Here is a 15,737-nt window from a genome sequence, read left to right on the forward strand (position 1 = left end):
CTACATAATCATCAAGTCATAGTAGCTGAGAGCTACCCATCATATATCTTCTCAATCTTCACTATTCAGCTAAAAGTTGTGTGGTTGCGACAAGTACGAGAGAGGTCGTCTGACAACGCCTGTGGCGTGCGCCTCTTCGCATAAACCGATGCTTTCGCTCCAAGCTCCAAGTAAGAAAACTTGGCTTCAACTCAGGTCCAGACTTTCACAAGCCAAAGGCACACTTCAGAAACATCTCAAGAATCTATATTCGATGCAATAATTGATGCTGGGTATATAAGCGACAGTAACAAGAGATGCAACAGCGACAGGTAGTTCAACGCTAACAATCAGAGCCGGAAATAATCCGCGCCGTCGCAAGAACTTACGGAAGAATTGCGGAGCAGGAACAGAAGTAGAAGTTCGGAGGCGCGCAAGTGACTTTTTTAATGTGGATTCAGCCCGATGGACTGCCTTGGAAGTGCCTTGAAGGCGTGCGGCGGACTGGGCCTCGGCACGGACGGACATTGGATGGGAGGACCGACACGGAGCCACCGGTCAGTCGGTAATGCGCGATCGTCTCTCCTTGGAAAATAATGCCGCCGGAGAAAGACCGCAGAATATGCACCGGCATTTGATACAGATGTGGAAACCTGTGGCGACCGGAATGTGGAGGTGTAATTGTGCTGTGACCGGTTTCGAGGCTGATCGCGAAAGTAATCGCGACAATATATCGAACCACTGCCATACACCCATGTGGTGGGTGCACAAGCTTCTGGCATATCTTCCTTCAAACCGTGCCCATGAGGAACTTCCAGTGGAAATCGGTGCTGGTAATATCAAGCGACGGAGTCACGTCCCGTAGACTCGGTAATTTCTCCACTCCATTGGTCGTACCACTTCCGTTGATTTTAGGCAGTGACAGATTGTGGAGGAGAGACACAGTCCGTCCCGAGCCTGTCGCTAGCTCAAATGTGTTGCCGTTCGGGCTTCCCCTGCCCATTGCATCGTGCAGCGCTAGTCTCATGACTGAAGTGATGCGTCGGAAGCGTTCAAACGCGTCTTCTTGACTGTCTTGAGCATCGCGAGGGCGAGGCATTTGCGAGGATAGCTGTTCGCGATAGTAGTCGAATGACTTCGCTATTTGGAGCTCGCTAGCGTCCCAACCCGGCATGGGCGAGGCGTGAATGGCCAACTTGCTCAAGCTGGTGATGGTGTTGATTAGGTTGAGCCAGTCGATCAGCGACACGAAATCGAAATGTTTGGTCGGGAGCTTTGTGCTGTTGTCGAGGAACTGTTCGACGGACCGGACCAGGGTGACGCGTAGTGATAGTTGAAAGCCCGAAGCCCACGGTGTACTATCGCGATCTACGAGATCGATGGAAGCTGCCGTTCGATACAGGTGTATGCGTGCTGCAAGCTGTAGCCATTGTAGTATTGCTAGTCAGGGATTAGCAATTGCGAACGTTACAGTGTTGTGAATGCTTACTGAAATCTTTCGCTTGCAGCTTGGATGCAAGACGAATATTCTCCCACTTGTCGCTCAGTCGTTTGACTTGTGTACGAACCACCACTGCTTGCTCTGACTGGTTACGGAAAGTCTCCTCCACGTCCTCCATATATTGGCAGACATCCGTTAGTATTGGAAGGACGGAATCTGACGTGTTTTCCCACGAAGAGGCTAGTTCCGACGCGTAGTTCCGGAGTGTGCTGGTGTGCGTCATGGTCCTTGCTTTGACTGGCTCCATCAGACCCAGGTTGGAGGATAAGTAGTAACATCCCAAATAAGCCCGTTTGGCTTCCCTGTCCCGCGGGCTTTCCTTTTGTAGAGGACTCCTCACAGTCCTCCCTATGCTATCCAGACCCAGGTCGTGTGCAATACCCAAACACAACTGAAGAAGCATCGTGATGGAAACGGCTTGGACGTCCATGTAGTGATGGTGCCAGGCTATGAAGACCAAGAGTCCCTGCAGGAGGTCCAAACTCTTTTCGCCTTTCATGATCCGAACCATGACCACTTTACGAAACTCTAGGCTCAGTGCTCTCTGGAGTGGGACGGAATCGTAAGAAGAGACTGTTAGTACAGCAAACATCAACATCGGCCGGCTCTGGAAGAGGTCCTGACAGCGGGCGTCCCTCGGTAATGACACAAAGGGAAAGAAGTCGACCATGCTGCGATACGTGTCGAGCAGCATCTGCATATGCACCAGGCTGATCGATCTGATAACAGGATCCAGTCGGCCAAGGCAAGACAGTGTGTCGTTCATTGATTCCCAGAATGGCGCCGAACTTTCGGACTGATTCGCATGAGCGGGAAGTGATAATGTCCTCGGAGCAGGTGGCATTGAGACAGGCGGAGCGGTGATTGGTGTCGGCGTCGGCATTTGCTGTGTGGTATCCAACAATTGCGATGGGATGGTGGCTACCGATGGCAGGCTACATTGTGTCGGAGCCGGTGCCATTGTCGCAACAATAGCAGACAACTTGTCTAGCTTCTTGTCGAAGTCGCGCAACTTGGTGGGTGTTTGGCCATCGCTGCGCGCCTTTGCTGGCCGCCTGCGCGCAACATGTTCCACACACTCGACTCTTGCCTTCTGGCATCTGGGGCACGTGTCATTCAATGTGGAGCAAAAATATGGCTGGGGTAAACAAACCTCTGGCAGAGAGCCGGCGTGTCGGATGGAACGCAGCGAACCTTGTGTTTTCGACAGCGCTCGCACGCAAAGGCGTTCCCTATCCTCCCTTCTTTTGCGTCCATGGCGGGGACAGAACTGGCAGTCTTGGGGGAAGGAGAGCCATCGGCCTCCGGCTGGGTACCCAGGCTGCTCATGTGGGGAAGTCCGATCATGTGGTGCCAAGTCCGGGGTCAAACTGCAGTTGTGAATTGAGTCCCTCAAACGCGCGTAACGGGTGCACCAAAGATCAACGCTATGCTGACAGGCCGGAAGGCAATGCCGCAAGCCATTGCATCGGAACAACTTCGACACAAGAGCCTTTGAATGCGTTCCGCCGAGGGCCCGTCTATGTGGCGGTGCGAAATGATCAAGATACCTCGGGTAGTATATGTCGGTATATTGATGGTCCGCTTGGAACCGGTTGCTTACTCCCGACGGTCTGGGGGCGTGAAAGCCGCCTAATTGCCCTGGCGGAACTGCTCCGAAGCTCCATCCGGCACCAGTGCTGATAAGTCCGTCATGTCACGTTGCGCCTCGAATTGAATGGACGGCAATGGTGATGACCTCCAGTGCTGGACATAGCAAGCGGCGCGACGCTACCGTCATAGTTTCCTCGCTCTTCTCCGCCCAATTTCAATCATGACTCACCTCTAGTGCCACAACCACGACGAAATGACCCAGAAAGCGCATCGCGACTATCAGGATGGCTTCGCCGGGAGGATAGGATGGGGTAAACGTCCGGCGCTGCTACTTGTCGATGTCTGCAACGCCTACTGGAACGATGCCAGCCCATTGGACACCAAGTCGAACCCTGCGTCTGCGGCGGCGCCCGCGTCCATCGCAAAACTCGTCTCTGCCGCCCGCCAAGGCAAAACGCCGTTGATCTGGACACGAGTCGAATACACGAAGCCGGACATGTCGGATGCGGGCCTCTTCTACAGCAAAGTACCGCTACTAAAGCTGTTCCAAGTCGGCTGCGGGGACGGCCTCGAAGATTGGTATACTGGTTTAGAGCCCGCCGCTGGTGAAATTGTCGTCCCCAAGCGCTACCCGTCCGCATTCTTCGGGACCGATCTGGCTGCGCAACTCCAAAGTCGCAACGTCGATACTGTCATAATCTGTGGTGTCAGTACAAGTGGTTGCGTCCGCGCGACTGCCCTCGATGCCATGTGCTGGGGATTTCGACCAATGGTGACCGACTTGGCAACGCATGAGTCCCTGTAGACGTCACTAATCATCATTTCAGGTTGTTGGAGAAGCATGCGGTGACCTGTCACCTGCTGTCCACCAGGCAAACCTTTCCGACATAAACGCAAAGATGGCAGATGTTGTGTCTGAGGATGAAGCAATTCAGAAGCTGCAGGCTGGATGGGACTGAGCGGGCCGCGCGGCTACGGTACTACGCCGCAGAACTAGTTCCAGGAGGTAAAGCTCTTGTTGCTGTAAGTTAATACAGTCATCTAGGTCTCTCTCAAGCTCGCCTACATGAAGCCGAGCGAGTTTCTCGTGTACGATACTGTGTCGCGAGGATATGTGGAGATGGCGGCCACTACGAACGACAAATAGCACGGACAATTGATAGACTAGTTTTCTAATTCGAGAACTTGCAAAAGAGCCAAGGGAAAGGAAAGACGGACTGTAGAAGAGATAGTCAAGGTGCATGATCTAAGAGGAAGGTGTGAAGCGTGGCGTGATGGTCGGTTCTTTCTCCTCACTAACATTTCACTTTGGCAACCGCGACCCCGGCACTGGCTTTACACAGACACGCAAGCGGTTCTTCAATACTCACTGTTTTGGAACCACTGCTTCACAGCGCGTTACGTTATCACTCAAAATCACTCACATCACTAGTCACAATGCCGACAAAACCTTCAAGCAGAACCTTGGAACCCACGAGCAGGCACGCGTCCGGTCTCAGAGCACATTTGCGCGTTTGCTATCGAGCACGATATCGGCGTCTCTAGATGCACCTTCTAATCCACAATACCCTCGAAAGTGACGCGATACTGTGCCCAACTTAAGCACATCAACCACACTTGGAGCCTTCCAATCACAATTCTCCACCAGCGCCAGCGCCAAACCAAATTCTGACATGAAGCAACAAAACTCAGCGCTCCCGATACTACAGCACACCCCTTACCCCGGTGCAGAACCTGTGCCCGATTGCGTGTGGGTATGCTGTGGATGCAGAAGAAGATGGGAGACGAAGGAGCTCGGCAACATCTGTGTCGGCTGCAGTCACAAATACTCCGTTGACTGTTGCCAGCTTGCCGGATAGCAAGTCGTTGCGGGGGCGATGAAGATATGACACGAGGACGAGTTAAGGTGCGCCAGACTACGCTCTTGATCTAACAAAGGCTAATATAGCGGCACACTCCAGCTGGTAACATTCCCAGCGGTCAGTGTGTACGAAACAGTAGTTGTAGCCGTGGATGAATGTGATGGTGTCAAGCGCAATCAAAAAAAGTATCTATTGGTGTGCGTCTCTCTTCAATGCCATCAACTACGAAATGTACTTCGCTCATGCTTCACATAGGCAACGTGCTGTACTCCAATCGCTCCTCCAACACAACTACTCGGCATTCATTCGCCCATAAAGCTAGCACCCAACCCTGCTCAACTTGTCCGATGGCTCGATCTGATCGCATCCTTTCCATACACAAGCAAGCTTTCCGTCAGCTGTACTACCATCTCTCCCGACCACTTGAATCCAGATGCTCAGGGTTTGGTGCCCAGCGACCACGGCAGTTGGAAATCTCCTTGGGGGCCTACCCCAGACGACTTCTTTGGTCTCCACATGGCGAAGATTGGCGGAGGCGTCAGCTCATGCGCGCACTTCCTCCACTCGTCGCTGGCTTCCGATTTCTCATTGTCGAAAGCAATCTTCAGCAGAGACTGAAATCCAAACTTCTCGTAAAGCGGTTTTCCCATGGCAGATGCTTCCATCCAACATTCGAGATCAAGCCCGTCCGCGCGTGTAATACCAACGTGCATGAGTAGAGAGCCAACACCGCGATTCCGATGGGCAGGGTCTACCGCCATCCAGTTGAGTGCTAATACTAAGTCAGCGGCAGGAAGAAGATCATTTCGACTTTTCGCACATTCACGTTTCTTCATCCGGAAATAGCGCGTTTGAGGAAAAAGGAAATGCTCCACTTACCACAGTGTGGCCGCGTCATCCAATTCGCTCGCGGCCTGTACACCTGATTGAGTATTGACTCGCAGAACCTCCGATATTCGCCTTCGGGCCACCACGGCGCGGTCAACTTGGGTGTGCCTGCTGCGAATGGGTTGACGATCGAAATAACCCATTGCGAGCAACCAACAGTATTGTTAGTGACTGTGTCGAAAGCGTAGAACCAGTGGCTGCTATTATCCTCTTGATGTTGTTTCCAGAAGCGTTGCTTCGATTCGGCGACGGCGAGGTCGCGATGGGCGCTCGTGTAGCCAAGGACCGGGAAGAACAGTTGCATGAACGGCTCATAAGGTGTGTAGTTCGCAGCCCAGATAATATCCAGTATCTCATCCAGCTCTTGCTTTGTCTTTGCCTCCCGAATCACGTATCGTTGTCCCATGGCAGCGGATTGGCGATTGCGTCAAGCCATGGCGACATCGGCCAGGTAAAGTAGTCTGCAAGTGCGCTACCTCGCCGCCGCTGCGCATTGACAGCGCAATCGGAGATATAGCTTGACCCAAGTATTGGACATCGTAGATTGCCGTGTTAGGGTGAAGTTGCCCAACAAGGAAGGTACCGTCGACACATTTAGCGTCTTGGCGAGGCTGGCAAGTAACACCCTTTCGCCCCAGCACACCTTCCCCGATAGCCCCTCACTTTTACACACATCCAGCCACTCGGTAGCACTTGTATCGCTATCATCATCTCCAGATGCTTGCGACCTTCCTCGATCGTACGCGCGCCGCAAGACAGATTTCTCGGCGATGTAACGATGGACCGAGGCTGGTCGCGTCGCTATTCATTCATGGTCCGCGCTCGGAGCGGTGCGATTGGGGTATGGTGTTGTCGGGACGGGCTTGCGACGTATGTTTGTGAAACTCGAGGCGAATTCTGTGACACCCAATGAGCGCGCTCCGTCTTATGGAGCCGTGGAGGCTTGCTTTCTACATTCACTCCACAAAGCGGATCGAAGAATGGAGCGACCTCCAGCATATGCGCCAGTCTGCAGCGATGAACAGGAAGAAATCCTAGCAGAGCTAGAAGAGAAGGATGGCGTTTCCTGGAACTCTAAGAGTACTGAGATCATCCCGACCAACACGCGCAGCTTCGTGGCGTACATGTCTATTCTGCTGCTCTCTCTTTCGGCGAACATCCTCTTGGTGATGGACAATGCAAGGCTTCGAATTGCGCACAGTCCAGCTAAGAGCAACTACAGTAAGTGACAGCCTGATCGGTCTGATGCTAGCTTACGAAGTTCAAAGGTGGATTAGCCTACGATACTACTGTGCCATGTCACGCGACGACAAAGTACTGGCATCCGAACGCCAGTGATAGTGATATGGAAGCAGCATGGGACGCTATTGACACCAATGCCATGGCAGTCACGCTCGACGACAGATTCGCAAAACGTGTCGGTCTACCCAACTCTACTCGGTTTCCATGGGATACCGAGCGAAGCATCTACTACGTCAAAGGAATCCATGATCTGCATTGCCTTGTAGGTATACATGATGATGTTTGTGTTCATCCGCTGATTGCATCAGAAACTCATCCGGAAAGCCATCGTATCAAAGCATAACGACAACCCACAGCCCTTCAATCTCCTTCACATCTACCACTGCCTTGACGGACTCCGGCAGGACATCATGTGTAATGCGGACGACACACCAATACCAGCCCCTGTTACACATCAGTCGGGCGAAGGTCAGCTCCGACAGTGTCGTGACTGGGACAAGCTGATTGCATGGGCCACGCGTCCTGACCAACATGCTTGCTACGAGTTTGACGATTATCGCGAGGCAACGAACACACTGGAAAACTTTGCGTTCTGTCCCCAGGGTTCACCTTACCGGGAGTTCCAAGAGGCTTATTTCCGGTATCATGGACACAAAGACGCGTATGAACTGTATGGTGACGAAGAAGAAATCGTGGTTTTCTGAAGTCGTGGCTGGGATACACCTTAGGCATACCTGGTGTGGGAACGTTCCTGGTCGTTTGCGCCAATTAAAATACGAATGTACCTGTTTTGAAACTTAATCGCGGTAGCAGGGACCACTTTATCGTCAGAAATTCCGATGAACATGCAGCTTAATATCGATGGAGGCTACACTACATGATCAGCATCAGCCACTAATGGTCGAACGCCATGGGTCGGAAGGGTATGTACATCAGATCTGCCCTGACCACGAAAAGCGTCAGGCAAATTCCGCGGCGAACTCCAAGGTCAACCGATGTCCCATGCCGTCAACGCTTCCTTATATCGGCCCGGGTCAACTGCATTGTTACGATGACCGTGCGGCGAGAAGACAAAAAGCGCAGTGCGACACTGGCAGGAGTAAGGTAATCATAGAGAGTGGATGAGCGCCGCCGAAGACATGCGCTTCTGAAACCTCGGAATGGCATGATTACATACGAGAAGTAATAGTTCCGAAAATACTACGCTGAGGTACGTAGCAGTCGACACATATATTTCGAGGTGAAGCACAGCAAATTCAGCACCACCTTCATCCCGTTCGCACACTATTTTCGACGTAAGCAAGAATATCTTCGGGCACGTATACTCACTGACGCTGACCAGTACCAAAGGAGCTCACCAAGCACATCAATTACCAACTATCTACCATGCACGCTACTATCGTTCTGCTTCCGCTGCTTGCCTTCGCGATGGGCATCGCTGCAGCTCCAGCACCCCTGCATCCCGTTGCCCGGGCCGTACCAGACATCAACGAAGTCGTCCGAAACCCGGCTCCCATTGATCATCATGTCGGTTGGGACGACCATGGCAAACCGACACTCGGAGATATCAGCCACCTCAGTCCAGAGGACATTAAGAAGCTTAAAGACCTCATCAAGCATCTACTTGGTGGCAGTCACTCTGCATAGGAGGCTGTCGGAAGTCGTACATGGAGGAAGTGATATCATCCAAGGTATGCGCTTGACACTTTGCTTCTCTAGGATATAGCTAAGAAGTGCAGCTCCCAGACTTCTCCTATAGACAAGTATGCTATCTACCTGCGCATACGAAAGAGGTGGAGTCCTTCACCCTCATGCGTCGTTGCTTCAGCCCACAGGGCCGCCATAGCAACATGATCAAATACGACTACTTTCGACATTTTCACTGCTCTATCTTGCTCAGCCCTGAATATGCCGATCTGTCTTGGCTAATTCCACAGCCTTTTTCATGCAACAACCTGTGAGCAGCCATCATCTGACGGGCAGCGCCACCACTGCAGCGACCGCCCCACTGCAGGCTCGCGTATCAATGGAACACTGCACAAGATATGTGCTGGCAAATGTTCCACGACGGCATTGGCCAATTGACCATCCATCGCCCAGCAACATACAGTCGTGACACAATGCCGAGCCTGGTGTGTCACAAAGGTCACACCACGGCAGGAAATCCCAGAGTGAGCTAATTAGCGATCGAAAGATGACGAGTGTCGTCTTCGCTAGCAAGCTAACACACCGGCTTTCCTCCGCCGCTTACTCCCGTAGCTTCCGACGTGTACCTTTCACTAACATACCAGCGAATCTTGACCTGACCCGAACGTCTGGCGCAGTAGCACGAACTCCTCTCTGAAACTGAAGAATGTCCAACCGAGGATACACAAGCGTCTGTTCGACCTTGCATGTTCGTCCCTCTGTGTGGCTACACCTGCGCAACCTCGTACCGCCGCTTCCTGGTCTAGCAGACCCCTTTCCCCCGGCCTACTAACAATCCAACTGACTTCGCTTGTTTGCAAGTGTCTCTATCCAAGATTAAGAGCGGATAACGACAGCGTGTGCTATGTTGATTGTGAGCGAGCCCTCAATGCAGGTTACCTTCACTGTGGCAGCTCGCAACTCCACATTACTTGCACATCATGTCGGTATTAGACGGTTGAGCGCGTTTGTAAGCTCTAACTTTATACAAACGAACAAACGGCCTGTTTGCACGCCTTTTCTTGTCTCTTCTGGCGCGTGATAGGCCGCGCATAATACCTCGCTACCTATTACTGGCGCACTCACTTCGTCGGTATCTAGCCATTCTAACCTCGGAGACGATGCAATGATGCCGCAATCTCTTTTTGCTTCTTCCCATCATCCCCTCCCGCGCGAACCGGGAAGCAGCGCGGATGTCGGTCCGTACATCAATGTGGTTACGTGGGTTCTCTTGATTACCTCCGCGTTGGCGGTCCTGACTAGGCTTGTTACCAAGCGGGCGTTGAGGCGGAACTTAGACATTGATGATGGTTTTGTCTTGTTGGCTTTGGTACGTCACGTTTGATTGAGCTGGATTATCGTTTCGAATCCCGCTTTTGCTGACTGATGGGGAATAGATTGCGACTATAGGTTCTGGTGTCTCTGTCAGTGCCCAGACAGGTCATGGCCTTGGGCGAGACATCCTGCTGTTGACTGAGGATCAGATCTTGGCGTATCAGAAAGTAAGCGGCTTAGTGACTGTTGACTACATTGATATTCTGCTAAGTTATTTTGTAGGCCGAGTATGCGAACAAGCTGCTCTACATCGCAACTCTATGTTTCGCAAAGTTGTCCATCATCTCGCTGCTAAAGATTCTGACCGCATCAAAACTACACCGGACCTTAGGCTTGCTACTCACCGTCTTCATCGCTTCTTGGAGCATCCTATCCGGACTTGTGTCTGCGTTTCAGTGCGGCGCTGAAGAGCCATGGCGCTTCCTTGAGAGAGGAGGGAGATGCTTCGACTTGGTATGCAAGAATTCTGCCGTCTTCATTGAAATTGCTGACACTTCGAGGAGGCCGCTTTTTGGCAGTCCGTGGGCGTCGTGAACATACTGACGGATTTGGCACTCATACTGTTCCCGGTTCACGTTATCATGACGCTACAAATGAGTACGAGCAAGAAAGTTACGATCTTGACGTTCTTCGGCGCACGATCACTGTAAGTTCTGCATATATATATCACAGTAGTCACCTACTAATATGCCACAGAGATATCGCAGCAACCGCCGCCCAGATGGCGTTCCTCCACGGCTTCGCTTCACCCAACCCGACGAAAGACCTCTGGACATGGACACTCGTCACTCAGATCATTGAATGCATCACCATCCTAACATCATGCGTACCCTACCTACGACCGCTTCTGGAGCACGTCCCATCAGGTCTCTACGGTACCGACGACATCCGACGCCGAGGTACGACCACAGAGCACGGCTACTCGCGCACCAAAAGCAATTCGTATCAGCTCTCCAGCATAGCTTCGAAAGTCGGTGGCGGAACAAAACATAGCCGGAAGAGTCAGGTGGAAGGTGGCGGGCTCAAACGCTTCCTACCAACACTCTCGCACAATAGAACGACAAATGCCAATTCTGCATCGGGCATCCCTGGAGGCCCTCCGCGACCTGACGGCGAAATAGATGTTGAGATAACAGCTGCACATCACAAGGACGGAGACGAGAAGCGGTGGGATGATAAGAGGTGGGAGACTGCAAGTACGGGAAGCTTTCCGAAGATCCTGAAGACTACTGTTGTTAGTGCGGAGTGGGAAGACGTAGGAGCAAAGCGTGGCGATGCGTCCAGTGATGAGATTGCGATTTTGCGTTGATGTTCGCTCGTTACGGGTGCGTTTGCGGTAGCATCAAGAGTTCTATATCCATTGATCTGGTGCTGAAATCCAACCAATCCAATGCTGTACGATCTTCATGATTCTTTCACTGTGTCAAAAGAATTACGACACGTTTGTTGATCATTGTCGACGTCGAAATGCCTGAATAATGTGACATCATACGCTTGAGATTACAGTCAATGCTCCGGCGATGTGGTATCCCCGTTGGCCTGTGAAGCTGTGCGAAGGTTTTGCAGTGCCAATCGTCGCGTGGCTCACGCACGGGTATCAGCCTTGAAGATTAGTGAGCTGATTCCAATTGCAACTATCCGTCTGAAGGTTTGGAACTGATATGCCACTTAGCTGCGAGTACCCAGTCGAAATTGCTTATAGGCTAGAGAACCTTGAATGAGTTTAACTTGCACGCGAGGTGGGTCAAGCCCGATACCAAGTCGGCATTCAAGTTAGCCCCACGCTTGCTCCAGTCAACAGGAAGTCGTGCGTCTTTTTGGGCTTTCGCCCCCTGTAGCATGCCGCACTTGGAGTTCTGCTAGGAGATGTAACGCGGCATGCCTGTGGCTGCATATGTCAGCCTCTAAGAGTAGATCGAGATGCAACACGCGTGAACTGCATCTGCGCAGGTTCCCGACAATAGTACGATGTCTGAGAGTCACGCTGAGGCGTGCAGGTGATGGTAGTGAACTCTGTGCAAGGGACAGAATTGCTAGACGCCACATTGAGATCGGCCTGGTTGTGTTCTGGTAACACATTCTCTGCTGGCATGGAACCTCTAGGACACAAAAGCACCACACGAGTCGTTTGGAATGCTGGAACAGATATCGCGATGCGTCATGATAGCCGTTGAGAATGCGTGCACGGATGGAGGAGGCGACTTCCCACATGGGCGGTCGATTACTAACTAGCGTCACACAAGATGGAATGAACCCCGGAGCCACCCCTTCCGTCTTCCCTCATTCCCCAACCACCGCACCGCTCATCGTCCAATTCGTGCCACGGACAATCTGCCGGGAGGTCTATGCCTTCGACTACAACGGTATGACAGCCGTTATTGTGACCACATGCCGCATGCTCTACCCTCGATCAGCATGCCGAAGGGAGACTACGGCGGCCCAATGTTGCACGCTGAGTGACATGCAGCGACGAATGACGCTCTGAACCCCTTTTCGCGATTGTAAGCCATCATGATCTACTGCTGAGTTCGGGAGGTACGAACGCCTCTTTCATGGGCATATGCAACGCGCGACACCCCGGTGCAAACACACATCTGTCCGTTCCAGCATCGACCATGCCGTTTGACAAACACGCGAAGACTGGGGAATGTTAATTTCGCCTCTGCCACACTTTATGCATACGAACAAGGGGTCTGCAGGAATGCATGTCACCGCTTTGCGCAGGTTAGGCACCCAATGGTGTGCGACCGAGGCACCAATCAACGCCCGTTTCACTGTGGGGTGCCCTCTGAAACTACGACTGCAGTGCGATACGTCGACTTGCGAGCTGCCGCCGTCACTGCAGAGAGCCTACAACTGCCTTTGCGGTGCGAAACGTTGGCTTGGTGTCTTTCACTCGGACGCTTAGTTGCATTGCCGAGCAACCGCCTCCTAGACCGACCTCACTACCGTCTTTGCCGGCGATCACCGTACTACCGCATCCACCCGTGGACATCTGCACATGGCGCACGTTACCTCTGGAAGAGATATATATCGAGATTTACTTGCATTGCATGCGTCCTGTATCACGACCCACCTTCTGGGTATCTTCTTTCCTTTTCTGGTCCACCTGCTTGCCCGACATTTGTTACTACGTACTGCGGTCGTATCCGTCTTGTTGCTCAACACGCCTCGGATTGAAAAGCTGGAACCAAGGCTATCATGGAGAAGCATATCGAACTACAGAGGTTCAACCATGAGCCTCTGCGGCCGAGGGGCCGGGGCTCCGTTTCGGAAGGCAAAGGCCGGCAGTTCGATAACGACAGATATGAATTGGCTAAAGTCGGAAAGAAGCAGGTGCTGAAGGTAGGCGCTGACTTGCCAATACGTCTGCTCGGTCTGATCATGGTAGCGTCGCTTCGGACTGGTGTCGATGACGGGTCTCTCTTGTGGGTTGATGTGCACTTGGGAGACTCTGCTTGTGTAAGTGAACGTGACTGACACCATTTACTTTGCTGACGTCGTGGCAGTATCTTTTCGATAGGCTTCCAGAAGTAAGCACCCATTTATACAGGAAGTCGGCAGCAACTAACGATGTAATTACAGCGGCGGACCCGCCGGCCTCATTTACGGCTTCATATTGATATGGCTGGGCAACTTTTCTGTCTTCGTCTGCATCGGTGAACTTGCAAGCGCCGTCCCAACTTCTGGTGGCCAATATCACTGGGTCTCTTTACTGGCGCCGCGCTCAAACAGGAAGTTTCTTAGTTACGTGACTGGTGAGTTCGTCCACTTTCAAGCCATTCCAATCATGTTAATTATCTTAGGTTGGCTCACTGTCATCGGATGGATCGCAGCTCTTACTTCCGTATGCTACTTCGTAGCCGACTTAATCCTGCAGTTGGTCAGTCTGAACGACCTCGAGGGCACATATGTCCGCGAAGGCTGGCACGGCACGCTGCTTCTCTGGGGCATACTGCTCTTGTGTGTCTTCATCAACGTCTTTATAAGCGGAGCGCTTCCCACGATCGAAGTCGTCGTCCTCATCGTCCACATCCTTGGCTTCTTTGGCATCCTAGTACCGCTGATCTACTTGCCATCGAGCCACAATTCGGCCGAGAAGATCTTCACGATGTTTCACAATGAAGGAAAGTGGAGCACGCAGGCTCTGGCCTTCTTTGTGGGACTACAGGGCAATGCTTTGGCATTCGTCGGAACAGACTCAGTCGTCCATGTAAGCTCAACATTCCCAATCTGTCTTTCATTGCTAACGAATTAGATGTCTGAAGAGGTCAAGAATGCCAGTACCGACGTTCCACGTTCAATGCTTCTCAGTCTCGTCATCAACGGCACATTGGCATTAGGAATGCTCTTCGCCGTTCTCTTCAGCGCCCACGATATCACAGGCTTACTCAACGACCAAAAAGCGACAACCGCGCCTTTCCTCCGCATCTTCACACAGGCGGTCGGTTCCGAGGCCGGTGCTACAGTCATGGTTGCAATCATCGTCCTACTCGAATTCTGCAGTGCAATGGGGTGCCTTGCAGCTGCATCGCGTATGACATGGTCGTTCGCCCGAGACCGCGGCCTTCCTTTCTCTCGCGCTCTCAGTATGGTAAGTTCATGACTCGTTGCACTACTACCTAAACGCATCCACTAATACCCCATAGATCGATAAACGCAGCACCATCCCCGTCGTCTCCATCCTCGTCGTAACCGTCTTTGCCGCCCTCCTCGCCCTCATCAACATCGGCAACAGCGCCGCCTTCAATGGCACAATCTCCCTCGTCCTAGAAGGTTTCTACCTCTCCTACCTCCTCGCCATCGGCCTCCTCCTTTGGCGCCGCGTCCGCGGTGACCTAGACAACCCGGACTCTTCGCTTACCATCTTCAACGAAGCGCAAGTAGACGAAGCGTACGACCGCAGTCTGACCTGGGGTCCGTGGCGTCTCAAGGGTGCATGGGGCGTTGCTAACAATGTCGTTGCTATTTGCTACCTTACTCTCATCATCTTCTTCAGCTTCTGGCCTAGCCAGCCCCATCCGGATCTAGTAAATATGAATTGGGCGGGTGTGGTGACGGGGGCGGTGGCCGCATTTAGCGTGGCGTACTACTTGTTGTTTGCCAAGAAGTCGTATACTGGGCCGATTGTCGAAGTGGATCCTCATGTATTGTGATGGGGTTCGGAGTGAGGCTATCTGGCACCTGTAGGATCAGTGTGCAGTGAGACAACGTACCGGAGGAAGGCTCTCGAGAGTTACTGCTGTGTAGTGTATGCTAGGTGAAAAGTTCCGGGACATTAAGGCTTGCAGTTGAGGCTCAACAAAAGCGCGGTATATATAGACTGGAAATACCCATCAACCCGACATGACTTACGAACAATGTAATGAAACTTGCCTTCCATACCTGTGAGGTCTTGAAGAGCTGCCAATGCCTTTCTACACTAGCTCAGACAACCCTCTCAAAACTTCTCTCACTATACACCGATTGGAACGAGAAGTCGTAATCATAATCATTCGTTATCATACATAACTCATAGCATGATGACATTTGCCTGTATATGCGCGCCTTTCAAAGCCAAAATAGTACTCATGTGCAATAGAGCGTGAGAAAAGAAGAAGAAGAAGAATCCAGATAACCGGCCGTAACTCATAAAAAACATCAAAGAAAAG

General features: G+C 52.1%; 6 protein-coding genes across 6 annotated transcripts; 4 read left to right on the forward strand and 2 right to left on the reverse strand.

Moving 5' to 3' along the window:
* Positions 1 to 769: 769 nt before the first annotated feature.
* Positions 770 to 2,827, reverse strand: J4E90_010010 (uncharacterized protein; the record flags this gene model as incomplete). Its single annotated transcript, XM_051439526.1, has 3 exons — positions 770 to 1,419; positions 1,469 to 2,580; positions 2,634 to 2,827. 3 exons carry the CDS (start codon positions 2,825 to 2,827, stop codon positions 770 to 772), a joined length of 1,956 nt encoding a protein of 651 aa, XP_051286743.1.
* Positions 2,828 to 3,326: 499 nt separating this feature from the next.
* On the forward strand, positions 3,327 to 4,032 carry J4E90_010011 (uncharacterized protein; the record flags this gene model as incomplete). Its single annotated transcript, XM_051439527.1, has 2 exons — positions 3,327 to 3,845; positions 3,901 to 4,032. The coding sequence occupies 2 exons, from the start codon at positions 3,327 to 3,329 to the stop codon at positions 4,030 to 4,032; spliced, it is 651 nt and encodes a 216-aa protein (XP_051286744.1).
* Positions 4,033 to 5,372: 1,340 nt separating this feature from the next.
* Positions 5,373 to 6,229, reverse strand: J4E90_010012 (uncharacterized protein; the record flags this gene model as incomplete). The annotated part of the gene is made up of 2 exons (XM_051439528.1): positions 5,373 to 5,707; positions 5,815 to 6,229. The coding sequence occupies 2 exons, from the start codon at positions 6,227 to 6,229 to the stop codon at positions 5,373 to 5,375; spliced, it is 750 nt and encodes a 249-aa protein (XP_051286745.1).
* A 975-nt stretch (positions 6,230 to 7,204) lies between these two features.
* J4E90_010013 (uncharacterized protein) lies at positions 7,205 to 8,712 on the forward strand (the record flags this gene model as incomplete). The annotated part of the gene is made up of 4 exons (XM_051439529.1): positions 7,205 to 7,327; positions 7,374 to 7,726; positions 8,284 to 8,360; positions 8,408 to 8,712. The coding sequence occupies 4 exons, from the start codon at positions 7,205 to 7,207 to the stop codon at positions 8,710 to 8,712; spliced, it is 858 nt and encodes a 285-aa protein (XP_051286746.1).
* A 1,967-nt stretch (positions 8,713 to 10,679) lies between these two features.
* J4E90_010014 (uncharacterized protein) lies at positions 10,680 to 11,395 on the forward strand (the record flags this gene model as incomplete). Its single annotated transcript, XM_051439530.1, has 2 exons — positions 10,680 to 10,732; positions 10,783 to 11,395. The coding sequence occupies 2 exons, from the start codon at positions 10,680 to 10,682 to the stop codon at positions 11,393 to 11,395; spliced, it is 666 nt and encodes a 221-aa protein (XP_051286747.1).
* Positions 11,396 to 13,287: 1,892 nt separating this feature from the next.
* On the forward strand, positions 13,288 to 15,242 carry J4E90_010015 (uncharacterized protein; the record flags this gene model as incomplete). Its single annotated transcript, XM_051439531.1, has 7 exons — positions 13,288 to 13,431; positions 13,478 to 13,548; positions 13,596 to 13,619; positions 13,672 to 13,844; positions 13,893 to 14,299; positions 14,345 to 14,680; positions 14,736 to 15,242. 7 exons carry the CDS (start codon positions 13,288 to 13,290, stop codon positions 15,240 to 15,242), a joined length of 1,662 nt encoding a protein of 553 aa, XP_051286748.1.
* Between the last annotated feature and the right edge of the window lie 495 nt (positions 15,243 to 15,737).

This window comes from Alternaria incomplexa, assembly GCF_024043165.1.
Source record: "Alternaria incomplexa strain BMP 0042 chromosome Unknown scaffold_18, whole genome shotgun sequence".
Classification (NCBI taxonomy): domain Eukaryota; kingdom Fungi; phylum Ascomycota; class Dothideomycetes; order Pleosporales; family Pleosporaceae; genus Alternaria; species Alternaria incomplexa.